Genomic DNA, 26,966 nt, shown 5'->3' with positions numbered 1-26,966 from the left:
AGGTGGTCTGCTGCCAGGTGGTCTGCAGCCTGTCCTCTGTGTCCTGGGGCCCAGAGAGCAAAGGAACCCTCGGCTTTGGGGTTGGCGAGGCACGCAAATTGCCAGAGTGCAGACGTCTGTTTACAACTTCTTGCCTTATGTTCAGTCTCCTAGTGAATGGCGCAGACTCCACATACCCTAGAGAAGTCTTGACAGATACCAGGACAGGGCTTGAGGGAGATGTCACACATGAAGGAAAGTAGTGGCTCGGCAGCCTGCTCTTGATTTCATTATTTCCAGAACCATGCTGAGCTTTTTCTTTTTAAACTCCCCTTTGGTAATGGGAGGGTAAAACAGCCCCCTCTAAGGGGGGGCAGAGCTGTACCCGCTGTAACCTCCGTTGTGCTGTCTTATCCCACAGGACCCTGTGTGGGGGGTGAACCACAGTACACTCCATTCAGTATTTCAAACCAATCAAAGCAACAACCAACAATCCAACTTTGAGGCTGTACAAAGTGGCAAGAAGAAGAAAAAGCAGAAGATGGTGCGAGCAGATCCCAGTTTATTAGGTGAGCACAGGCCGAAGTCTCACTGGGTGCTGGGTGTTGCAGGTGATAACAGTTACACGTGAGTCGTCATGCAGAATGTGCTTCTCAGCCAACTCCTAGTAAGCAGCTGGTGTTTACTGGGCATCTCAGGGCAAGGCTGCGCCTCTTGTGCTGTAGGGAGTGAGGAAAGTTAGCCCAACACATTGCATGGAGCTTTCAACTCTGAAGCATTGTTTCTTCTTTAATATGAATTTCCCTGGAGGATCTTTCAGTTGCATTGGAAAATAATACTAATGGAGAGCAGTAAAAGTAGTTTAAAAACACAAATGCTCATTTGCGTGGTAGCAGACTGTAAATCTTACCAGATGTTCCAAGAAGAGAACCAGTATTTGTGGATATCCACTCTGGGTGTCACAGGATTCTCAGAATGACTCTGCCCGAGAGGCGATGCCCCAGTTTTACGGACGAACAAACCAGGGCTCAGAGGTTTTAGCCCATTTCCCAGGGGCCCACGGCTGCTGAGCGGTGAAGCTGGGATTTCACAGCAGGCCTGTTTTCTTTCCACTGTTCTGTGTTACCTATAGCTGTTCTTGTCCCACACTGAGGACCACTGTCTTCATATAAAACATCTTCACGGAAAGATTGACACCTGAATCAGGGCTTTGAAAGACTGGCAGAGAGGATGGGAAATGGTGTTTTAGAAATAATAAACAGCACAGGCAAAGCTGATGGGCTGCCTGTGGCTCTTAAATTGGCCAAAACGGCCTCTCAGAGAAAGGTGAAATTAAAATTGTTCTCCATTTATGAACGTGGAAATCCACAGGCTGTAATAAAACCATAGTGTCTGGAATACAATGGGCTTGTTGGCCAGTCAGCTTATTGTCAAGCGGGAGTAGACTAGGTGACAGATTCTGGTGGCCTGGGGTAGGGTTTTGGTGCTGGGGGTGGAGAGGAATTAGATGAATTTCAGAAATTCAGGGGATAGAGTCAGCTGGTCAAGGAGAACGGAAAGGTCTCTGGCGTGAGCAGCAGGATGGAGGGTGTTACCGTTGCTGAAATGGCGAGCACCGGACAGTGGGGCAGGCATATGGAGAAAGGACGCTGTGTTTAAGTGCTGAGCTGGCTGAGTTTGAAATGCCCGTGAGACCTCAAATGGAGATACCGTGTGACAGAGTTTGAGAGCCCGCACAGCGAGTGGATTGTATTCTGCTCGGTGGTTGGCAGGATCTGTAAGTTCATTGAGCTGTTCCCTGTTCCGGAAAAAACAAAATGATAGGAACAGAGACCTAACTTGGAGGACTGCCCTTTGGGGTCGGTGCCCAGAAGCTGGGTTTGGATACATAGAGACCTGGTGAAATTCTGTTTTCTTCTTCTCCCTGCCTAAAGAGTTAGTGTTGATTGAGGGTGGATGGAACTGTTTAGAACTTTATGAAAGTTTGACAAAAATGTGTGTGCATGGATGGAGAAGCATTCCTTAAATTCTCCCCGTGGGTCCTAGCAGAGAAGCCCCTGCTGGTTACTTAGCTGTGGAGCTTGAGGGTGGGCTGTCAGGGGAAGGTTCCTCTGACAGTAAGGTGAAGCCGCTTGGACTTAAAAGTCTGTATCTGATGCCACCGCCTACCGTAGACCTAGGACAGGGATATGAAAACCCCTTCAAGCGTTGTTGTATGGACAGAGTTTAAGGAATCTGTGTATTTCCAAGTGAAATAAAATTAAACAGGCTAAATAACAAACACAAGTAAAAGTGTTCAACAAACCACTGAGGAAAGTCACTTGGATGGGCTCTTACATGGACCATCTTAACGAAAATTTCTGTTCAGTTAAACCCCTCTCTGGAAATTCCTCTGATAATGCCAATTTCTGTCCCTTAGCTCCTCATTTCCATTTATTATTTTTTGTTAATATATGCCTTATCTATCTACAGATGAGTGAATATCCCCCAGTCACAAGTTGCCCGTGGCAAGAATGGGAAAATAGTTTCTAATTTGATCTAAAAGTATCTATTGAAAAAGTCACTTTAGAGCTTTGCTTCTAAAACAAACCAGCAGAGGGAGCACCAGCCTCATCTTAATTATCATTGTACTCGGTTCTAGTGTCTTCCTCTAGTTTTATAGAGCAACCAGGTGGCTGTTGTGAGCTGCTGTGAACCAGCTTGTGAGAACAGTCTTTCAGACCTTAAATCGTGTGGATGAGCGAGTCCTGTTGCTCGGTCTTTAGAGCTGGGTGACCGCGCTTGACTTCTTGTTTGTATTGCTTTCGGTTTCCAATCTCCCAGAGCATTCCCTTCTGTCAAGTGGGGAGGGTAGGTGCCCACCTTATTGTTTTTCTAATTATGGTTAAAAGAGAAGGGCCACTAATAGCCTAGCCCAGTAATCAACATATTATAATGTTGAATAATTGTTAGCTTTTTGTTTTTCACCCCAGACTTTTCCTCCCTTCCTGTCTTTTCATGATCAAAATTAATTTAGTTTTTAAAAAGTTATATAACAACAATGTAGCTCATTATTGTTTCTGTCACATTCATCTCTTATTCTTTGAGGTAACATGTGAAGTCAGAGAAAAGCCTGTCTCAGAATGGAGTAATAGCTCACTTCATAGCCTCTTTGCTCTTTAGTGTCTTACACTTACCTAACTAAGACTTATTTAAGAAATATGAACACTAAGCCTTTCAGTATTTTCAAAGGAAACAAGTCTTGAGGATTATGGGAACACCGTTGAAGGGGTAGAATTCAGGATGGGGCTTGGGATCCTAGCCTCTCCCTGTATTAGGCCTTGCAGGCAGCTTGTACCACAGCTTCCCTGGGTCATAAATAAATAAATAGGCGTGGTTATTTTTTCAAATTATGATATTCTTGAGTCAAGGGTGCAATTTAAGCTCTGTTTATTATGTAAGGCATTTTTCATTATTGGTACATTTCAAATGAGTGTGTGTTTGAAAACTCAAACATGAAAGAACAAAAAGGAGGGGAGATAAAACCCAAATAAAATGAGCAGAACTGCATTTAGCCTGCACAGCATCGCCTGTTTACTTTCTGGTATTTAAATAGCAGCTAAAACAGTTTGAGATTTTATTTAGTGTAGATGAAACGAGTTGCTTTTTGGGGAGCCGCTCATTCAAAGGGACCTTTTTAGCAATGATTTGTATCAGTCTCTGATTAGGGAGTTTATTAAAGAATCGCATGCCCGTGGCTGATGGTGGTAGTGTTCCAAGGTCAGTCGTGTTTGTGGGCGCTGCGTGTTGCCCTCAATGGGCATGCTAGTACTGCTCTGCCAAACCCTGGGTTCCATTTTGCTTCATCAAATATTACCAGCTGAAATTCTTTCCTTTGCAGATCTATTTACAGTAGTTTGAGATGAGTAAAGCACTTTAGTCTTACTGTTCTCTCTCCTGTGGGATAGAAAGAATAGTGAGGGCACGGAGGACCTTGTAGTGTGTCTGTCCTGAAATCCCCCGGGTGGAAAGTGTTCCTGTTAAAGTCCGCCTGGGGCTGAGGTGGCATTTACTCCACTCAGATGCCGCAGCCGCTCAAGCCATGTGGTGAGACAGTTACAGAGTACTTAGTGGGTGCCCCCTCCCCACAGTGCACCTCCTGAACAGACTGTCCCCCAGGATCCCCAGGGCCAGTCCAGCCTGGCCTTGACACACACACAGGCTCTTCTCTAGACTCTCCTGGGCAGTGGTCTGCAATTCTTCTTAAGCAGCCATGCTGGGTTTTTGTTGTTGTTTTTTTTTCCTTCCCAATTATGCCAGAACCCCAAAAGATGAATAAAAGCAGAACCTCTCATTGGAAGGGCAACAAAACAAAAACAAACACTGCTCTGACCTTTTTCTTTCTTCTCTCTCTGTTTAGTGTCCCTGTGGTATGTTGTAAAGTAAGAGACTTACGTACCTGGAATTTGAGCCACTTGGTTATCTGGCTGTGGTCACTAATAGTCAGATTTTCCCTGCAGGTTTTTCAGTAAATGCATCATCGGAGCGGCTCAACATGGGCGAGATCGAGACTTTGGATGACTACTGAGCACCTCCAGTGGACTGGCCTTCCTCTCCTGTCTGCCGACCGTGGTTCCTCCACCTCTGGACACAACACTCACTCTCCATTCGCTCTATACCACTCTGCAGCAGATCACAGAACCCATCATCTCAGGCTTTTTCTTCTGGCCCTTTTTGTCCAAGATTCTTTAAACAGTTTTTGTTGGTGAGCATCTCAGACTGTAGCTAAGTGGACCAGACTATGTGTCTCGGGGGTGGCAGTTGGGAGGCCTCCCCAACAAGGCTGGTTTTGGGCAGCACGTGTTTCCTGTGCCGTGATTTCCTCGACTGTCTCTGAGAGAGTGTGGGGATCTGCCGGTAGCAGCTTGCCTTCTCTTGTCACTTTTCTTCTCCTCCTCTCTCCCTCCTTAAGGGCAAGGGGGCCTGACTGGTGCAATCATGAAGAGCGTTAATGGTCGGTAGACCTTGGTCAGTCCACAGCGCCCAAGGACTGTGGTGGGAGTGTCCCTGAGGTGGGCAGAACCCTCTCAGTCCTGCGGTTATGTTACCACAGCTGACTGTGGGGTTGTGTCCCGGGGGACCCCAGTGGGGTGGGGTTTAGATTGGATTGGTTTGCTGTCGCACCCCCCTTGCCTGTTCTTTCTGAGATGCTTTCTTCATTAGATAGTGACTTCCAAGCACGCTGACTTCTCCCCGGGGCAGACTCCTACCCGATTGGACAAAGGAAACCCTATAGCCTGGGGGAGAGACTTATTCTTAATTTTCCTTTCTTAAAAAACTGATTTTTTCCATAAATATTTTTACTTCAGAGGACTAGGACCAGTTTGTTTTGGGCCCTTCTGCTGAAAATTTGTCTCGTTTAAGAGGCAGCTAGGATCTTTACCATATGTATGAATTTGTATAATTTCATTTTGGATAGGGATAAACTTTTGCTTCTGATAAAAGCTCGGAATTTCATCTGGTTCCTCAGAGTATTGTATGTGTGTCTTGCTGTGGCCCCAAAAAGGTTTCGTTGAAAGTTTCTGGAATGGCAAGTTGTTTGCCTTTTCTGAAAAGAGAACATACAAAACCTGACCATCTTTAAGACCTTCATCTGTGGAAACCACGTCGCAGGAGAATGCGGTGGGACGGAGGGAAGGGAGACGCGGGCGGGGAAGCCCACTCTAGCTTCTGCTCGCGGCCTCCTCACAGCCCTTCGCTTCAGATAGAAATGTATTCAAGCCCTATTTATAACCAGATACTCGTCCTGCCTCCACCAACCCCCACAGAACACTACCGGGATTGCCAATCCCACTTGGGGCTGGAGCCATTGGACAGCTGTCCTGTGGGAGAAGCACCGTGGTCTGGGTGGCTCCCCTGTGCAGCACCTTTTCTTTCTGTCCTCAATGCCTGAAAGAGGCTGGAGTTGCTCTGAGAGCAGTTTGGTTTTGGATGATTTTATTTGGTTTCTATTTTTCTTATTTTGGATCACCATTCTCCCTACCCCTTCTTGCCTCCCTCCCTCCTAAATGTGTACAATAACTATACAGAGACTGCTACAAACGTGTATATAGTTTTTGGATCAAATAGCATGAGGAGACGGGGAACCATTAAAAATCGGAACTCTGGCTCTCCTTTGCTTTGTAAATTCAGAAGGTGGGGGGTGGGGAAGAGGGATAGTTAAAATGTTTACAAAACTTTAAGCTTCCTCGGAACTTTGCCAGCGTGGAGGAAAATAAAGAACTTAAATAAAACAGGGCTGTATTCTGTTGGAGCATATCTCTTGTACTTGCCTTCATGAAGGCTGAGCTTGGCGCTAAAGGCTGAGCTTGGTGCTAAACCGTCCCTCTTGGCACCATGGAAAAGCTCCGAGTGAGTGCCTGAGACATGGAGACGGCCGGGCTTTTTCCGCCAGGCCCTGGAACACTGGCTGGCTGTGTACTTGAGAACGCAGAGGTCAAGGTAAATACTGGTAAGTTTGCCAAACGTCTTTCCTCCTTTGACTGTGACAGAAGCTCACTTTCTCCCTTTCTGTGACTCGTGAGTCGGCTCCCCTCCTTGTGCCCACAGACATGTCCCCTCTGAGCATGCCCCTTCTGAGCCCACATGCAACTCCCAAACTAGACTGTTTGCTCAGGGAAAAAAAAAAAAAAACTGGAGAGTGGAATGGGCGGTTTAGGGGGATCTAGGTCATTTTAGTAATGGAATGTTCCATTTGCTTAACCAGGAGACGTCTACCTGAGGAATTTCCCACTTACTGCCCTGGGGGTGTTTGTTCCTGTCTCTCTTGATTCTACTTTCTCACATTCTCATTTGCTCAGTCTTCCATTTGTGGCCACTGCTCTCTCTATCTGTTTTGAGAAACTCATTTCCAGATTCTCTTAACTCTTCCTGAGTTTTGGAATATTTGTTTTGTGCACTATTTGTTGCCAGTTACTATAATGAAGAGACAAGATAGTTTGATTACCAGACAAGATAGTTGGAGACCTCCCCAGGAGAGTTCGTGTTTGTTACTGCTGCTGTATAACAAATTGACCCCAAACAGGCCCAAAACAACCACTTCATGTAATCTTCTGGGTCAGGAATTTGGGAAGGGCTCCTCAGCTGGGCAGTTCTTTCATGGGGTTTCATGTGGCTGTGATCACATACCACCTGGGGCTGCAGTCTTAGGAAGGCTCCATTGGGTTGGATGTTCAAGATGGCTCTCTCACGTACCTGGCCATTGATGCTGGCTGTTGGCTGGGAACTGAGCTGAGGTGCTGACTGGAGGAACCAGACATGGCCTCTCCAGTACTGCAGTCTCGGTGGTTGGACTTGTTATGTGGTGGTTGGCTTCCCCCGGAAAGCTGGGCAGAAGCTGCATCCCCTTATCTGACCTAAGCTCATAAGTCACAGTGCCACTTCTCTGACACTGTACTCTGTCAGAGTAGTCACAAATCCACTCACCCACTGTGGCTTCTCAGTGGGTGGACCGGCAGGTCACCTTTAGAAGAGCATGGGCGTGGGAGATACTATTGTGGCCATTTTTGGAAAATATAATTTGCGTAAAATGAGTTTATGCATATGCGTCAGGGAACTTTAACTCTTTCAGTGGCTCTAAGTTGAGGGAATTTTTTCTTAATTTCAGGATAGATAATGGTACTACTTCTGGCTTCGTTTTAACCAATTGTTTTCCGCTTAGGACAACCTGTGTTGTTTTATACACAGTATCTTAAAATGTATTTGACCTGGTGAAGAAACCAACTTATTTCATACAAAATACCCTTCTTGGTATTACTAATAAAAATAAAAAGTCACTGTGTGTGGACTCTTTAACTAGAAGTGACCTTTGAAGTGAACGTAGTTCTATACTGTGCTTTCAGTGTGGAAAGTAGAACTTAGAGCAGGAGGCATGCACGTTCTGAGTAGAGTAAGCTACTGTATTCCAACTGGAAGTTGGCCTCATACTTGATGGGTTTCTTGGAATGGAAAAAGCCTAGCTCTGAATGCTGGCTGTGGTCCTGCATGGGTTCCTTGAGTTCCTGACGGCAAGGCTGCAGCGCTTGTGGGGACCACGGGGAGCTGTTTGTTTTATTGACCTTGGGAGATGCCCTGGGAATGATGGACCTGTAAAGCATTTGGGAGTGCCACTTCTGGACTGGGAACCTGCAGCCTTAAAGAGGAGCATCTCCCTCTATAAAACGGTAGCATCCGAAGTCCTCTAACTTCACGAGGGGGAAGGATAATCACCATCAGCCCCAAGCTGATTTCCATGAGGTGCGAGTCAAACATAATTCCACTTTCCAACCTTTTTGCCAATTCTGACGCCAGCTGTCCCTCTCTATGTCTCGGCTGAGTTGGATAATCCGCTGCAGTGCCCACATACTGAACTTGCAGACCATGTTCACAATTATATGGTTTATTAGGAAAGTAACAGGCTGCCGCTTGGGCTCGGAATCAACTTGGAAGTAACAGGAACAGCTCAGGATAAGTTCTTCAATCTGGACAGCTTCTTTTCGGCAGTTCCCACACGTAGGCCTAGCTCTTGGCTTCTGCCACTGGGCCTCTGCCCTACCTGGGCAAGTGTTACTACCGTTTAGCTCCTCCGGTAAGTGCTTGGTGGCACCTCACTCCACCAGGAAGCCTGCTGCTCAAAGACGCTCAGCTCTCTCACTCCGTGGGTCCACAAGCCCACTGCGGTCATTTGCTAGTCCCGTGCTGCTGCCATCTCATGCTGCCTCCAGTGTTATAGCTCTCTCTATCTCCTGGGTCTAGAAGGTTCTCAGTTCAGGGACACCCTATGCTCCTAGCTCTTGATGGTTGTGAGGTCCCCCTCAACTTCTGTGAGATTGGTTCTTTTAAGCCTAGCAGGATGGCAAAACTGACCAATCCTTGTGGTGGGCCACAGGCACCTTGTTTGCATAAAAGAAAAAAAATTTTTTTTTTTTGTTTGCATAGCCACTGTCAATTCTCTGCAAGAGTTTTTCACACCTTATTTGCCTACTTCCAGATAATCATTTTGTGGGCATTAAGAGATCATGGCTAGAAAGGCCATATAAAAGCAGCTCACTGTGCTGCAACCTCCAGGAGCCATTCAGTTGGGAATGTTTTGCAGCTAAAGAAACCACCACAGCTGTGGTTTACCATGTGGGAGGAATAGTATGCAGACTCTAGGGAGGAAGAGATGCGAGCTCTCCTGGCTACTGCCCTGTGACCTAAGCTGAAGGCTGCCATTGCTTCCCTTTTCACTGCTGGCAAAGTGATGCTATGATGAGGGTGAGCCTCAGGGCCACCTCAGCACTGGGTTCAGCCCAGGTGGTTTGAGGACGAGAGATATCACATTTCAAGGATAGTTTACTTGTCCCCCCAAATGTAGCTGGAATGTTAGGTCAGTTTGCCTTGGCAGCAAATTTCTTTTTCCTTTGAATTCTTCATATAGCATGAGAAATGGTCCTGCAAATGGTTGGTCAGTCAGCATTAGGTATAGTTGCAAAGAACAAGACACAGAGAGACAATGGCTTAAATTAAGGTAGTTTCTTTCTCAGTGAAATCCAGGAGTTACCAGTCCAAGGCTGGCTCTTGCTATTTCACATCCTGATTGCGGCTTCCATCATCCAGGTTACCTCATGGTCCAATGTGATTGCCAGAGCACCAGCCATCGTGCCCTCATTTCAGGCAGAAGGACGAGGCAGGGTGGCATCTTAGGTCTTATCAGCCACAAGGTAGATACATAACTGCAGTTAGTTGGGAGAAAGTTTGGAAAACACGAGGTTTTAGTTGAGCACTTTTGCCGCCCCGAACACCACCGAGATTCTGCTAGTAGGAAATGTAGAGAATGGGCATTGTGTTCGTGGTCAGCAGTCTCTACCATGTCGTTCTCTTCAGTCTTCTGTTTTGAAATGGGAAACATTTGGAGTAGTTGAGGTTGTTCTCATTGACCATGGGAAGGGGATTCTAGGGGCCCACCCCAGTTTAGCCTGAGCTTGAGAACTTGTCTTTTCCAATGAAGGGACTCAGAACAGTCTCTGGTTTCCATTACTGTGCAGAGCAGGGACCAGGATCAGTTTCCAGTGGCTCACCCTTGATGTGTCTAGCATCTCCCACTTCTACACTGTATATAGGATGGGTTGTTTTTATAGCATGAACTCTTGAGTGGTTCTGTGAATGGGGGCCCTGGAGTCAACCTATCAGATTTGACTGTTGGTCCCATCACTTACTTTGGGCAAGTTTCTCTTTGTATTTCTGTTTTCCCATCTTTGAAATGGGAATAATCAGATAAAATAGTTGTACTTTAATATAATTAAAGCAAATAGCACATGCCCAGCACATAAGTACTCGATAAATACTATTTGTAGGCCATTTAACAAGTGAGAAGGGAGTTGGTGGGTTCATGTATAGACACAGTAGAGCATATCAAATAGGAGTAACCTCCCTCTTCTGAGGATCCTCTGGGTGGACTCAAACCTCCAACTTTTTTGTTAGCAACTGAACGCATTAACCATTTGCACCACTGAGAACTCCAGCCTCCCTCTTGTTATATGCTGTCGAGTTGATTCTGACTCATAGGGATCCTATATGACAGGATAGAACTGCCCCATAGGGTCTCCTAGGCCATAATCTTTGTTAAAAGAAGAATTGATGCCTTTGAATTATGACGTTGGCAAAGAATATTGAATGTACCTTGGCTTGTCAGAAGAAAGAACAAGTCTGTCTTGAGAGAGGTACAGCCAGAGTGCTCCTTAGAAGCGAGGATGGCAAGATTTCATCTCAGGTACTGTGGACATGTTATCAGGAGGGATGAGTCCCTGGAGAAGGGCATTGTGTTAGTCATTTAGTGCTGCTGTAACAGAAATACCCACATGGATGGCTCTAACAGATATTTATTCTCTCACAGTCCAGTAGGCTAGAAGTCCAAATTCAGGGCACCAGTTCCAGGGGAAGGCTTTATCTCTCTTTCGACTCTGGAGGAAGGTCCTTGTCATCAATCATCCCATGGTCTAGGAGCTTCTCTGCACAGGAATCTCAGGTCCAAAGGATGTGCTCTGCTCCAGGTGCTGCTTTCTTGGTGGTATGAGGTCCCCACGTCTCTCCGCTTGTTTCTTTTATATCTCAGAAAGATTGGTTGAAGACACTATCTAATGTTGTAGATCTCATCAGTATAACTGCCGCCAATCCATCCTAACATCATAGCGGTAGGATTTACAACACATAGGGAAGTCTCATCAGATAACGAAATGGTGGACAATCACACAATACTGGGAATCATGGCCTACCCAAGTGGACACATATTTTGGGAGGACAGGATTCAATCCATGACAGACATCATGCTTGGTAAAGGAGAGGGTCAGCGAAAGAAAGGAAGACCCTCAATGAGATGGATTGACACAGTGGCTGCAATGATGGGTTCAAACATAGCAATGATTGTGAGGATGGTGCAGGACTGGACACTATTTTGTTCTGTTGTACATAGGGTCGCAATGAGTCACAACCAACTTGACAACACCGAACATCAACAACAATCTTTGTTATGTTTGAATCCATTGTTGTGGCCCTGTATATTTTTAGTGCCTTCCAGAGGAAACCCTGGTGGTGTAATGCTTAAGTGCTATAGCTGCTAACCAAAAGGTCGGCGGTTCGAATCCAGCAGGTGCTCCTTTGGAAACTCTGTGGGGGCAGCTCTAATCTGTCCTATAGGGTCGCTATGAGTCAGAATTGACTCTACGGCAATGGGTTTTGGTCCAGCCTAGGGACTCATCTTCCAGCAGTATATTGGGCAGTATTCTGTACTGATTCATAGGGCTTTCAACATTTTAAAGAGGTCCTTAGCAGCATATTTGCCTAATGCAATGTGTCTTAATTTCTTGACTGCTGCTTCCATGGCTGTTGACTGTGGATCCAAGTAAAATGAAATCCTTGACAACTTCAGTCTTTTCTTTATGGGTGATGATGTTGCTCATTGGTCCTGTTGTGAGGATTTTTGTTTTCTTTATGTTGAGGTGCAATCCATACTGAAGGCTCTGGTCTTTGATCTTCATTAGTAAGTGTTTCAAGTCCTTTTCACTTTGAGTAAGCAAGGCTGTGTCATCTGCATAACGCAGGTTGTTAATGAGTCTTCCTCCAGTCCTGATGCCCCGTTCTTTATATGGTCCAGCTTTTCGACTTATTTGCTCAGCATACAGATTGAATAGTTACAATGAAAGGATACAACCCTGATGCACACCTTCCCTGACTTTAAACCACTCAGTATCCCCATGTTCTGTCCAAACAACTGCCTCTCGATCTATGTGAAGGTTCCTCATGAGCACAATTAAGTGTTCTGGAATTCCCATTCTTCGCAATGTTATCCATAATTTGTTATGATCCACACAGTCGAATGCCTTTGCATAGTCAATAAAACACAGGTAAACATCCTTCTGGTATTCTCCACTTTCAGCCAGGATCCATCTGACATCACCGATGATATCCCTGGTTCCACGTCCTCTTCTGAAACCAGCCTGAATTTCTGGTAGTTCCCTGTAGATATACTGCTGAAGCAGTTTTTGAATGATCTTCAGCAAAATTTTGCTTGTGTGTGATATTAATATTGTTCTGTAATTTCTGTATTCGGTTGGATCACCTTTCTTGGGAATAGGCATAAATATGGATCTCTTCCAGTCAGTTGGCCAGGAAGCTGTCTTCCATATTTCTTGGCACAGACGAGTGAGCACCTCCAGTGCTGCGTCTGTTTGTTGAAATATCTCAATTGATATTCCATCAGTTCCTGGAGCCTTGTTTTTCGCCAATGCCTTCAGAGCAGCTTGGACTTCTTCCTTCAGTACCATCGGTTCCTGATCATATGCCACTTCTTGAAATGGTTGACTATTGACTAATTCTTTTTGGTATAATGACTCTGTGTATTCCTTCTTTTGATGCTTCCTACGTCATTTAATATTTTCCCCATAGAATCCTTAACGATTGCAACTCGAGGCTTGAATTTTTTCTTCAGTTCTTTCAGCTTGAGAAAGGCTGAGCGTGTTCTTCCCTTTTGGTTTTCTATCTCCAGCTCTTTGCACATGTCATTATTATACTTTGTCTTCTCAAGCTGCCCTTTGAAATCTTCTGTTCAGTTCTTTTACTTCATCATTTCTTCCTTTTGCTTTAGCTGCTTGACGCTTGAGAGCAAGTTTCAGAGTCTCCTCTGACATCGATCTTGGTCTTTTCTTTCTTTCCTGTCTTTTTAATGACCTCTTGCTTTCTTCATGTATGATGTCCTTCCACAACTCGTCTGTTCTTCAGCCACTTGTGTTCAACGTGTCAGATGTATTCTTGAGATGGTCTCTGATATACTCAAGGTCATATTTTGTCTCTCCTGGACTTGCTCTGATTTTCTTCAGTTTCAGCTTGAACTTGCATATGAGCACTTGATGGTCCTTTTCCACAGTCGGCCCCTGGCCTTGTTCTGACTGATAATATTGAGCTTTTCCATTCTCTTTCCACAGATGTAGTCAGTTTGATTCCTGTGTGTTGCATCTAGCAAGGTCCATGTGTATAGTCGTCATTTATGTTGGTGAAAGAAGATATTTGCAGTGAAGAAGTCATCATTGTTGCAAAATTCTAATCATTCGATCTCTGGCATTGTTTCTATCACCAAGGCCATATTTTCCAACTACTGATCCTTCTTTGTTTCCAACTTTCACATTCTAATCACCAGTAATTATCAATGCATCCTGATTGCATGTTTGATCGATTTCAGACTGCAGCAGCTGTTAAAAATCTTCAATTTCTTCATCTTTGGCCTTAGTGGTTGGTACGTAAATTTGAATAATAGTCGTATTAACTGGTCTTCTTTGTAGGCATATGGATGTTATCCTATCACAGAGAGCATTGTACTTCAGGGTAGATCTTGAAATGTTCCTTTGGACGATGAATTTAACACCATTCCTCTTCAAGTTGTCATTGCTGGCATAGTAGATTATATGATTGTCCATTTCAGCTCACTAATGCCTGGGATATCGATGCTTATGCGTTCCGCTTCATTTTTTGATGATTTCCAATTTTCCTAAATTTATATTTCATACATTCCAGGTTCCAATTATTAATGGATGTTTGCAGCTGTTTCCTCTCATTTTGAGCCCTGCCACATCAGCAAATGAAGGTCCTGAAAGCTTTACTCCATCCACCTCATTAAGGTCAACTTTACTCTGAGGAGGCAGCTCTTCCCCCGTCATCTTTTGAGTGCCTTCCAACCTAGGGGCTCATCTTCTAGCACTTTATCAGACAATGTTTTGTTGCTATTCATAAGGTTTTCACTGTCTAATTCTTTTCAGAAGGAGACTCCCAGGCCCTTCTTCCTAGTCTGTCTTAGTCTGGAAGCTCAGCTGAAACCTGTCCTCCATGGGTGACCCTGCTGGTATCTGAATACTGGTAGCATAGCTTCCAGCATCACAGCAACACGCAAACCTCCACAGTACGACAAATTGACAGACAGTGGAGGACTCAAGTATATAGTCAAGTATATCCCACCTGAATTTAGAGACCATCTCAAGAATAGATTTGATGCATTGAACACTAATGACCAAAGACCAGACGAGTTGTGGAATGACATCAAGGATATCATACAAGAAGAAAGCAAGAGGTGATTAAAAAGACAGGAAAGAAAGAAAAGATGAAAATGGATGTCAGATGAGACTCTGAAACTTGCTTTTGAACATTGAGTAGCTAAAGGTAACAGAAGAAATGATGAAGTAAAAGAGCTGAACAGAAGATTTCAAAGGGTGGCTGGAGAAGACAAAGTAAAGTATTATAATAACATGTGCAAAGAGCTGGAGATAGGAAACCAACCGAGAAGAACATGCTCAGCATTTCTCAAGCTGAAAGAACTGAAGAACAAGTTCAAGCCTTGAGTTTCAATAGTGGAAGATTCTATAGGCAAAACCCTGAAAGTCACAGGAAGCATTAAAAGCAGATGGAAGGAATACACAGAGTCACTGTACCGAAAAGACTTGGCTGACTTTCAACCATTTCAGGAGGTAGCATATGATCAAGAACTGATGGTACTGAAGGAAGACATCCAAGCTGCACTGAAGGGAATGTAGAAAAACAAGCTTCCAGGAATTGACAGAACCAACTGAGATGTTTCAATAAAAGGATGCGGCATTGGAGGTGCTCATTTGTCTATGGCAAGAAATTTGGAAGAGAGCTAACTGGCCATCCGACTGGAAGAGATCCATATTTGTGCCCATTCCAAAGAAAAGTGATCCAACAGAATGTGGAAATTATTGAACAGACATTAATATCGCACGTAAGTAAAATTTTGCTGAAGGTAATTCAAAAATGGTTGCAGCAGTACAACGAGAGGGAACTGCCACCAAATTCAAGCCAGATTCAGAAGAGGATGTGGGATGAGGGATGTCATGCCGAAGTCGCCTGGATCCTGGCTGAAAGCAGAGAATACCAGAAAGGTGTTTACCTGTGTTTTATTGAGTAGGCAAAGGTATTTGACTGTGAAGATCATAACAAATTATGGATAATATTGTGAAGAATGGGAATTCCAGAACAGTTAATTGTGCTCATGAGGCATCTGTACATGGATCAAGAGGCAGTTGTTCAAACAAAACAAGAGGAAATTCCATGGTTTAAAGTAGGGAAAGGTGTGCATCTGGGTTGTATTCTTTCATCATGCTTATTCATTCTGTATGCTGAGCAAATAATCCAAGAAGTTGGACTGTATGAAGAAGAAAGTGGCATCAGGATTGGAGGAAGACTCATTAACAGCCTGTGTTATGCAGATAACACAACCTCGCTTGCTCAAAGTGGACAGGACTTGAAGCACTTATTAAAGATCCAAGACTACAGCCTTCATTGTGGATCCCACCTCAACATAAAACAAGAATCCTCATAACTAGACCAATAAGCAGCATCAAGATAAATGGAGAAAAGATTGAACTTGTTAAGGATTTCATTTCACTTGGATCCACAATCAACAGCCATGGAAGCAGCAGTCAAGAAATCAAAAGACGCATTGCATTGGGAAAATCTGCTGCAAAAGACCACTTTAAAGTTTTAAAAAGCAAAGATGTCTCTTTAAGGACTAAGGTGCGCCTGACCCAAACCACGATGTTTTCAGTCTCCTCAAATGAATGCGAAAGCTGGATAATGAATAAGGAAGACCAAAGAAGACTTGAAGGCTTTGAATTATGGTGTCGCTGAAGAACATCGTATATACCAGGGACTGCCAAAAGAATGAACAAATCTGTCTTGGAAGCAGTACAACCAGAATGCTCCTTAGAAGCTAGGATCATGAGACTTCGCCTTGCATACTTTGGACATGTTATCAGGAGGGCTCAGTCGATGGAGAAAGACATCATGCTGGGTAAAGTAGAGGGTCAGTGACAATGAGGAAGACCATCGATGAGATGAATTGACACAGTGGCTGTAACAATAGGCTCGAGCATAACAAGGATTGTTAGGATGGTGCAGGACTGGGCAGTGTTTCATTATGTTGTACGTAGGGCCGCTGTGTGTTGGAATCGGCTGGACAGCACCTAACAACAACGCTCAGTCCATGTCCCTTTGGCCCTCTGGCAACATGTCACCTTCATTCCTCAGAGGTCTGATCCTTAACAGTCATGAATTTATGAGTAGGATTCCAGGGTGGTGCAAAAGGTTAAGTGCTCAACTATTAGCGAAAGGTTGGTGGATTGACTCACTCAGAGGCACCTTGGAAGATAGGCCTGGTGACCTGCTTCTGAAAGGTCACAACTTTGAAAACCCTATTAAGCACAATTCTACTCTGCACACATGGGTTCTTCATGAGTTGGAATCAACTGGGTGGCAACTAATAACAACAATGGCCTTGAATTAGCTTTTTTCCAAGTTCAGTTTTTTAATGAAAATTTTCAAACATACAAGTCAAACAGTGTAACAAACCACCTGTTACCACCCAACTTCAACAATTACTGACATTTGCCACCTTTATTTACCTACCTTTTCCCCCTAGAATATTTTAAAACATCTCAGATACCATGTCACCCATAAATAGTCAATGTGCGTTGGTAACAGATAAGACCAAACTCGTTGCCATCAAGTTGATTCTGACTCTTGTTGACCCCACGTGTTAGTAGAGCTGCTCCCTAAGGGTTTTCATGGCCGAAATCTTTATGGAAGCCGGTTGCCAGACCTTTATACCGCAGTGCCTCTGGATGGGTTCCAACTGCCAACCTCTAGGTCAAGTGCAAACCGTTTATGCCACCCAAGGACTCCTTTAGTAACTTCAGCCCATTGCCATTGAGTCGACTCCGGCTCATAGCAAACCTAAAGGACAGGGTAGAACTGCCCTATAGTGTTTCTAAGGCCACAGTCTTTACAGGCAGACGGCCACATCTTTCTCCTGCAGCACAGCCGGTGGGTTCGAACTGCTGATCTTTTGGTTAGCAGCTGTGCTCTTAACCACTGCACCACCAGGGCTCCATTACTACCATAAAGGTTCTTTAAGCCTTGTCTTTAATAGGCGTTTATGTAAACAACTGCAAGCTTTAATATAGGGCCTATATTACCAGTGTCTCATTCTTCACTAACAATGAAGGCTTCCCCACATTCACGTTCAAACAGTGAAAAACCAAACCCAGATACACATCTTTGAGGAACTGTTTCCTCGGACCATTCCAGCACCAAGTATTGTATTGGTCAGGATCTGATGAGGAAATAGTGACCACTCTAAGTATTTCAAACAAGAGATTTAGTAGAGGAATTTGTTAGGAGGAGGTTGAAAGGACTACAGCAGCAGCAGAAGGATGATGAGATAACTCAAAAACCAGTAACTAACTAGGAAGCTGACTCCAGCCCTGGGCTGGAGGAGCAGAGAGACTACTCAGAAGCCACAGCACCGCCCTCTGAGGCTCCTGGTGTCGAGCTCGGCTGCCCGAGGCCTCAGGAGCCTGCACTTCAGGCTTCTGTGGCTGCCCCTGCAGTCAGGCACCTGACCCTTTGTCACTGATGCTATTGTAGCCAGCTGCTGCTGTCAAAAAATCCGAAGCAGTCACTTCTCTCCTCCCACCTTCATACTGCTGATGAGAGTATAAATTGGGAAGCTGCTCGGCAGTATCTGCTGAAGCTGAACGTAATAGCTGCCCTCTAACCTGCAGGAGCCCTGGTGACCCAGTGGTTAAGCTAGCTGGAAGGTCGGAGGTTCGAAGCCCCCAGTGGCTCTGGGAAGAAAGATCTGTCGATCTGCTCCTGTAAAGACTATACCCTAGAAGACCCTATGGGGCAGTTCTGCTCTGTCCTGTAGGTTCACTATGAGTGGGAATCGACTCGAGGGCACACCGTGACAGCAACAACCTTCTGCCCCAGCAGCTCTGTCTGCAGGTGTATCAGCAAGGAAAATGAGTGCGTACGTCTGCCAGAAGACCTGCAAGAATATTCACAGGAGCTGTGCTTGAAAGGGTCCAAATCTGGAAACCACCCAAGCATTTGTCAACAGGCGAATGGGTAAAGAGTCATACAACTCTTTATTCAGCAATGAAAAGAATGAACTGCTTCATGCAACATCAATCAATCTCGCCTTCATAATTTTGAACAAAAAAGTCATATGATTCCATATTATACGATTGAGTCCATTTATTTGAAGTTCAACAATAGGCAAACTATGTGACAGAAGTTAGAGTTGTGCTTTGGGGGTACTGACTGGGAGGAGGCACGAGGGGGCCTGCCTGTGGGCTGGAAATGTTCTGTATTGATTTGAGGTGATGCTTACCCCAAGTGTATACATCCAAAAAAGTCCATCCATCTGTAAACTTAAGATTTGTGCACTTTACAGTACATACGTTATTTCTCAGAAATTAACAACAAAAAAGAAACAGTATAATTTCTTGTAAACGTAAGTGCTGTTAAGAAACTGAAAGTCACGTGGTGGGTGCGTGGGGCGCTGGCTGATCAGATCAGAGCTGTGGCCGGGATGATGATGAGCAGGTAGCCACGTGATGAGCTGGGAGACCACTTTCTGGGCAGGGCAGGGAACAAGTGCAAAGGCCCTGAGGCAGGGTCAAGGTTGGTGTGTTGTCAGAACCGAGTCAAGGCCAGTGTGCCGGAATGTTGCAGGCCGGGCTGGGGAGCAGGATCCAAGTCATGGAGGCCTGCCTTAGTTTGCCGTTTTTCCTAAGAACGGGGAAATCATGAAGGTTTGAAGGGGGGGGGGTGTCGACAGATGTAGGGAGTGAGGGAAATTGTGTGGCTAGGACATCTGGGAGGTGGGGGCTGGGGGCAGTGGATCCGTTCTGTTTGGACATGCTGAGTTGGAGGTGCCCGTTAGCCACCCATGGAACTGTCAGGTGGGGGGCAGTGGGCGGCGGTGCTGCAGCTCGGGGCCAGGCCCGGCTGGGAATAGGTGTTGGGAGCGCACAGGTATCTGAAGCCTCAGGTCACAGGAGAACACCTGGGGGAGCAGAGAGCAACCAGAGGGACACAGGACTCTTAGTGACACGGGCTTCAGGGGAGAGACTGGAACTGCTGGGAAATCTGGATTAAAATTGCCTTGAAAGTGCATCTCTAACAGGCTCCACTGAGCACTTACTCTGGGTGTGGCATGGAGACCCGCCGGGCGAGCAGAGCCTGGGCCACAGGCAATGAACGCGGGTTCCTGGGCCCACCCAAGGCCCACCGAGACGATAGTGGAAAGGAGCTGCGTTTCCAAGTTCCCTTTCACACAGGAAAGTTGGAGACCCCTTCACTTCCTGCAGCCCAGGAGTGGGTGTGAGAGGTGTGTGTGCTCGGTCTAGTTGCGTTCTCTGTGTGTGTGTGAGTGTGTGTGTGTGTGCGAGTGAGAGAGAGGAGGAGCAATTTCCTCTCCCTCTTGAGGGTGGGGCTGCTGTGTAACGGTTTGCTCTGTGTGTGTATGTGTGTGCGTTTGCCCATGTGGGGCGGGCTCGGTGTCCCAGGAGGACAGAGTTGGTATTGATGGAAGCCCGTCCCAGCCCTTTGATGCCTCCTTCCCGCTGCCGCGGAGTTTAAACCAGCTCTGTCCTCTGTGCATCCCGCTCACCAGTGCGCTGGCTCTGGCCATGATGACGTCCTCTCTACCCCTGCGCGTGGTGCTGCTGCTGCTCTCGGGGGTCTTGGCCCCCGCGGTGCTCACAGGTAAGGGGCGTAGGCCCGGCTCTGCTGCCACCAGCCACCCAAGGCCAGCGGCCACCTTGGGGCCGGACCGTGGGCTTTACTCCCTCACAGGACATGGGTGGCCATCGGGGCGATTCTGCAAAGGGTCCTGTGAAGACAGGTCGGCAGCGGTTGCATCGGGGGTCTCAGGGAATTGTTAGTGACAGGGATGATAGCCTCTGAAGTAGGGGAGCAGAGCCCAGGACATTTAGCATCTGGGTGACATGGGGGTTATTCCAGCACCATAAAAATGGAAAGCTTCCAGGTCTGGGGGTCAGGAGTGGGCACCAGGCACAGGGCAAGAGGTGGAGACTACACCCTGGATGGAAGACTACAGAGCCTTTGTTGATGACTTTCCCCAAACCCTTCAGTCCTTCCCTGCTGATTCTCTGAAATGTTTTTAGCAAGCGAAGACCAGGTACTGTCCCCGCCTCATGGAAAAATCCAGAGAAAGCACAGGGCCCGAGACCTCTCAGCAAAACTGTGAGGACTATAGGCTAAGGCTAAAATGGCCGGCTCTGGGGTTCGGCGAGAGGGAGGACACCCACAGGCTCAGGTGGTGGGCTCCCAGGCCCTGAGGCCACCCGGCATGGCAACCAGTGGCTGTGCTGGAGCTGCAGAGAATCAGGCGCGGACAGCCCCAGGGTCCCTGCTCCTGGAAACAGCAGCACCTTCTGCTGGGAGGCAGTGGAGGGCAGCCTGACTGAGGAAGGGCACTTCAGGCCCTGCCACCTGCAGACCCAGCAGCACCGGTTATGGGGGGTGTCTGGGTGTCTGCGAGGATGGAAAATGATGGGGCCAGGAGCGCAGCTCTGGGGATAGTGGCTGGGGTGTGAGTCTGGGGACCTTGGCCTGGCCTCTCGGGCACATAGGGCTTAGAAGGAACAGGCCATGGTGCAGCTTTGGGCTGGCCGGCTTCTCTTACAAGCCCCAGGAAGCACCTCGAAAAGAAAGCAGCCAGCGGCCTGGGCTGGCTCCTGCTCTGCCCTCCTGGCCTCTCGGTGCCTTCTCTGTGCCGTGGCGATACCACGACGCTTCTGCCTCCCTCACGGGACTGAGGCCAAACAGGTGCCAACAGGTGTCGGTTTCAGGATGGGCCAGGCATACAGTGGGTGCTCAGTAAATGTTCGGGAATGGTATACAACATCTCCGCTCCTTCGCCGAGCTCGGTGGTCTCAGAGCAGAGCTCCCTCCTCACGCAGGCTGGGAGAAGGGCCAGCTGGGTGCCCCCCCCCAGGTATGGGGGCAGGGTGGCATCTTCATGGCTGGGCCTTGGGGCTGTGGCCCCCCAGTTGGTGAACCACTTCACCCACCTGGTGCTGAGCTGGTGGAAGCAGAGGCACTGCGGCTGCCTGCCCGGCTAAGTCTGGGTTGCCCCTGTGTGGGGGCCCCCGCTCTCCCCGCTCCCCCCGCTCCCTCCACTCCCTGGCGCTCAGCTCTGCCCCGCCCAGGCCGCCAGAGGCCCCCGGATCAGACTGGAGGCCCAGCATGGGTGGGTGGGCTGTGCTGCCACAGGAATGCTTTGGGGACGCCTCATATTTGGCCTCACCAGCACCTCACCTGGCCTCACCTCACGACTCCCTCCAAGTATCCTACCGAGAGCAGGCACACCCTGGGTGGGCAGGACGCCAGTCATGCCTCACCACCCCAAGGCTCCGGGACAAGCTGCTTGGCGGTGGCTGTTTGTCCTACTGTCCTGGCAGGGAGGGTGCTTGGTGCTTGGTCTTGGCCACCTCAGGCTTGGTGTATTCAAAGCCCCACAGACCCCTGTCCTCAGCTCAGTGGGCTGGGGCCTGTGACAGACAGGAGGGACGGGGCTGCCTGAGGACTAAGGTCCAGGCCCGGCCTGCGGGGTCCTCCCTGCCAGTTGCCTGTGGCCACAGCTCCTGCGCTGGGGGCCAACCAGGTTGACGGGCAGGAGTCCAGGGCAGGGATGAAAGGGCCCTTCACGCTGCACAAAGGCCATCTGTGAGCCGGGCTCCTGGCCTTGAGGCCTGTGGTCAGGTCGAGCGTTAAACACACTTATTTACGAAAGGCAGGGTGGCGGGGCTGGTGTGGTGGTGTCCCTGGTGGTCAGCGCACGGAGGTGACACTGCTGCCTCGGGCCACAGGGCCTGGTCTCAGCACAGCCGGGGGGTGGGACTGCCTCGTGTGCTCTGGTCGTAGTGTCTCCGTCCTCACTTCTGTCCACGTCACTGTGGCACACCCGCTGCTCCTCCTCACCCACGTCCTCGTCCCCCACGTCTTTGTTTGCTCAGGTCCCTCTGCCCAGTGTTCCTGTCCCGCCATCACCTTCCTCAGACGGACCTCCTGCTGGCAAATACACCGGTGATTGCTTCTGTCCACGGGTTTCCAGAAGGATAACTTTAGGGAGGGGCTGGTTACTGCCTCTAAGTTTTATTTCCCTTCTGAGTACAGAGAACTGTAGACGAGGCTCAAAACTCTCCATCTGGCTGGTGTCTGTGCTGGCCCACCCCAGGTTTGCAGGGAGTGGGGCCTGGGCCCTGGCTGCCTGGGCGCAGGTGAGTCCTGGACCAGCCTTGGAGGGTCTCCTGTAATGGCCACTGCAGCAGACACACAGAGCAGACATGTCACCCAGACCAGGGGGGCCCAAGGGCGGAGTGCTTTTTTGGTGGTATGAGGTCCCCCTGTCTCCCTGTTTGCTTCTCTCTTTAGTATCTCAAAAGAGATTGATTTAAGACACTAATCTCGTAGACCTCATCAGTATAACTGCCACTAATACATCATAGTGATAGGATTTATAACACAGGGAAATCACACTGGAAGATAAAATGGTAGACAGTCATGCAAGGGAATCATGACCTAGCCAAGTTGACAGATATTTTAGGGGACACAGTTCAACCCATGACACTATCTATTCTGTCCTAAAGGGTGGTTGAGTCGCGAAGGCAATGGGGGTTGATCTGTCTAACTACCTATCTACCTACCTATCCATGTATCATTTATCTTCTATCATCTAACATCTGTGTATCTTATCTCTCTATCATCTGTCAATAATTTGTGTATTTACGTAGCTATTTACTATCTATCATCTATTATTTACCATCTATCATCTATGTAAGGAGCCCTGGTGGCACAGTGCTTAAGTGCATGGCTGCTTACTGAAAGGTTGCCAGTTTGAACTCAAGAGCCACAAAGATGTGACAGTCTGCTCCTGTGAGGATTAGAGCCTAGGAAACCCTATGGGGCAGTTCTACTCTGTCCTATAGGGTAGCTGTGAGTCAAAATGGACTTGATGGGCTTGGTTTATTTATTTTAATCATCTATGTATCTATCCTCTATCGATGATCCATGTATCTGTGTATCAATGTATCTACCATCTATCTATCCATCACCTGTCATCTATTACCTACCATCTACTATCTATGTATGAAACAACCTGCATTATGCAGATGACACAACCTTGCTTGCTGAAAGTGAAGAACATTTGAAGATCTTACTGAAAATCAAAGACCACAGCCTTCAGTATGGATTACACCTCAACATAAAGAAAAAAAATTTCACAGCTGGACCAATGAGCAACATCATGATAAACGGAGAAAAGATTGAAGTTGTCAAGGATTTCATTTTACTTGGATCCACAATCAATGCCCATGGAAGCAGTGGTTAAGAAATCAAACAACCTATTGCATTGGGCAATTCTGGTGCAAAAGACCTCTTTAAAGTGTTAAAAAGCAAAGACGTCACTTTAAAGACTAAGGTGTGCCTGACCCCTGCCACAATATTTTCAATCACCTCATATGCATGTGAAAGCTGGACAATGAAGAAGGAAGACCGAAGAGGAAATCTGTCTTGGGAGAAGTACAGCCAGAATGCTTCTTAGAAGCAAGGATGGTGAGACTTCATCTCACGTACTTTGGACATATTATCAGTAGGGATCAGTCCCTGGAGAAGGACATCATTCTTGGTAAAGGGTCAGCGAAGCAGAGGAAGACCCTCAATGAGATGGATTGACACAGTGGCTGCAAAAATGGGCTCAAGCATAACAAGCATCATGAGGATGGTGCAGGACCGGGCAGTGTTTTGTTCTGTTGTACGTAGGGTTGCTATGAGTCAGAACCGACTCAATGGCACCTAACAACAACAAAAACAACCATCTGTTGCTGGAACCTGTCCACCATGGGTGACCCTACTGTTATTTGAAATACCAGTGGCATAGCTTCCAGCATCACAGCAACATGCAAGCCACCACAATAGGACAAACTGATGGATGCGTGGTGGACAACAACCATCTATGTATCTGCCTTCTCTCTGTATCTATTATCTGTCTAAATGCTGAGCTATTTGAGAGTAAGAGGCAGACATCACGCCCCTTTGCCCCTAAGTACTCTCAGAAAGACATTCTCTTCCATAACAGTTAACAAACTCAGGAAGTTAGTTCTGATGCAGCACTATCCATAACCTTATTCGAAGTTGGCCCATCCATCCGACAGTGCCTTTCATAGCAGTTTCTCCCCGCCGGGGAACACAGGTTGCACTTAGTTGTTGTATCTCCTTAGTCTCTAATCTAGATCATTCCTAGACCTTGCTTTGTCGTTCATGACCTTGACATTTTTGAAGAGTCCTGTGCTTTTATGACTGTCCCTGAATTTGGGTTTGGTTGGTGTTCCTGCAAGATTTGCCCGGGGTGGGCCCTGTTGGCAGGAAAGACCCAGAAGCCCCTGTCTCCTCTGGATGCCCTCTTCAGGAGGGGTGACCTCAGAGGAGGGCAGGGGTCTGGCTTGTCTCTGGGCCCCTGCTCTCAGGGAGGGAGACTGCAGGGAGGAAAGTGGCCCAGGCACCCACAGGCCTGCCAGATCCACACTGACCCTGCAAGTTCCCAGGGAAGCATGGCCCGTGACAGTGTTGTCAGGGGCTCCAGACCCCACCACCAGCACTCACCTTCACAGCCTTCCTTCTCTTGACCAGAACCATGGTTTTCTCTCCAAAACAGGGATAATGGCATTTCCTATAGCACAGAGTAGCTGGAGTCAGCGAGATGGTGTGTCCATGCTAGGGGCCTGCTTGGGGCTGAGGGTCCCTTGGTCACAAACAGGGGCTCTGACCCTGCTGAAGCTGTGGTGCCCATGGTTAGGGCTGAGATGGAGAGGCCTGGAGTCCACTTTCCATCCCACTTGAACTTCACTGGTTTCTACAGGCTCCATCTGATTCTCTGGGAAGGAGGATGGGCCCAGGGTTTGGGGTGGAGCTGTGGGGCTCCTCAGGCTAGGCTCTGTGATGGGGTGTAGGGGTGAGGGGCAGGGGATTGAATGGGATGGTCCTTGGGTCGAGGTGGGAGCTGGGGTTGTTATATAGGCCTCTCAGCCTGTGGTTCTTGCAGGACCTGACAATGTCTCCTTCCTACTCTCTGGGGTCCCAGGTACCCCCCAATCCCATGGGCAAAGAATGGCTGGGGGGCGGAGGCGAGCCCAGGGACTGAAGTGCTAACCGACCCACCCCAGTGGGCCTTCCCAGCCCTCACCTGGGGCCACCCTTCACCGAGCACAGACACCCTGCCCACCCCGGCTTGTCTGGGGGCAAAGGCCGTATTGTGAGCTCCCCAGTTTCTTAGGGTAGGAGCCCCTGGGGCTTTGATGCCTGTGACACGTGAGGGTGTGTGTGGTCCCTGGTTCCCTTGTCCTGTGGCTGACCATGGCTGGGGAGGATGGTCCCTGGGCCCCAGTGGACATCTCCTTCCAACCCTGCAGTGTAGCTGCCTTGTGGGGCTGGTGACCAGGGACTGTTTGCTGGAGGGGCCGCAACTTCCTGGCCTCTGAGAGGCTCTGGGTGGGTGGGTTCTCACAGGTGTCACCTCATGCAGGTGAACTACCCCAACTACCCACAGTTCAGACGCAGGTATGGAGCTCTGCTGCGAGAGGTGAAGTGCCCCAAGTCCTGGTGTGGGGCCCGGGATGTGGATGAGGCCACGCCCCTCTGCCTCTGCTGCCCTGCATCTCGGCTTCCAGCCTCGTTCTCTGGCTTTTATGGGACAGGGCCTGCTGGTCCCTTCGGTGTCTCCCCACCGCCCCCCCCCCGTCTGTCATCGCACAGGCTGGGGGCAGCCTCTTGGCCTCAGCTGTCTCATCTGTGAAATGGGGCCCTTCTGGGGAGCCCCAGGGCCCACCAGCCGAGCCGCCCCCGCCCCGCTGGTGACCTGCGGGGGCGGTGTCCTCGTTGCACCGCCTGTCCTTGCGCTTGCAGCCGAGGGCCCGCAGGAGCCAGCGCCAACGCTGTGGAACGAGCCCGCCGAGCTGCCCTCGGGAGAAGACCCCGCAGAGAGCACGAGCCCCGCCAGGGAGCCCGAGGCCACTGGAGCCCCGGCTGCCACTGCCTCATCAGGGCCAGAGGACAGCACAGCGCGGGAGAGGCTGGACCAGGGCAGCGGTATTCAGGGCCCGGGAGGGGGCGGGGGAGCCCGGGAGGGGGCGCGGGGCCCGGGAGGGGGCGCGGAGGGGCCGGGGAGGGGCAGCACGCGGTGGGGCGGAGCTGCTTGGGCGGGGCAGCTGTGACCAGTTCCTCGTCCTCCAGGTGCGCTGGGGCCCGGCGCCATCGCCGCCATCGTCGTCGCTGCCCTGCTGGCCACCTGCGTGGTGCTGGCGCTAGTGGTCGTCGCGCTGAGGAAGTTTACCGCCTCCTGAAGCCAATAAAGGGGCCGCGCCCTGCCTCGCGCTGCATCCTCCCTGCGCCTGTGTCTGCGCGTGTGCGCCCGCGTGTGCGAACGTGTGTGCAACGGGGTGTGAGTGCAGCTGCGATCTGAGAGCCTAACGGTGCGCGGGGATGCCGCAAGTGCTGGGGCTAGAGGCGGGCAGGAGAGTGCACGTATGTGTCCTGTGTGCAGGCCTGAGCGCCGGACGCCGCGG

At 48.6% G+C, this 26,966-nt stretch overlaps 2 protein-coding genes across 3 annotated transcripts in view; both read left to right on the top strand.

Moving 5' to 3' along the window:
• GIGYF2 (GRB10 interacting GYF protein 2) overlaps positions 1-6,125 on the top strand; it is a 144,641-nt gene extending 138,516 nt beyond the window's left edge. For both annotated transcript variants that reach the window (XM_064286544.1, XM_064286543.1), the window contains exons 28-29: positions 401-548; positions 4,479-6,125. In XM_064286544.1, the coding sequence (XP_064142614.1) occupies positions 401-548; positions 4,479-4,546 (216 nt within the window). In that variant the 3' untranslated portion in view covers positions 4,547-6,125. The remainder of the gene's footprint in view (positions 1-400; positions 549-4,478) is intronic.
• Positions 6,126-6,240: 115 nt separating this feature from the next.
• Positions 6,241-26,744, top strand: SNORC (secondary ossification center associated regulator of chondrocyte maturation). Its single transcript, XM_064286545.1, has 3 exons — positions 6,241-20,088; positions 26,308-26,490; positions 26,635-26,744. Exons 1-3 carry the CDS (start codon positions 20,013-20,015, stop codon positions 26,742-26,744), a joined length of 369 nt encoding a protein of 122 aa, XP_064142615.1. The 5' UTR covers positions 6,241-20,012.
• Positions 26,745-26,966: the final 222 nt, after the last annotated feature.

The sequence above is a fragment of the Loxodonta africana genome, chromosome 6 (assembly GCF_030014295.1).
Source record: "Loxodonta africana isolate mLoxAfr1 chromosome 6, mLoxAfr1.hap2, whole genome shotgun sequence".
Lineage (NCBI taxonomy): Eukaryota > Metazoa > Chordata > Mammalia > Proboscidea > Elephantidae > Loxodonta > Loxodonta africana.
Note: the sequence above shows the minus strand (reverse complement) of the source record. Positions and strands in the feature narration are given on the sequence as shown.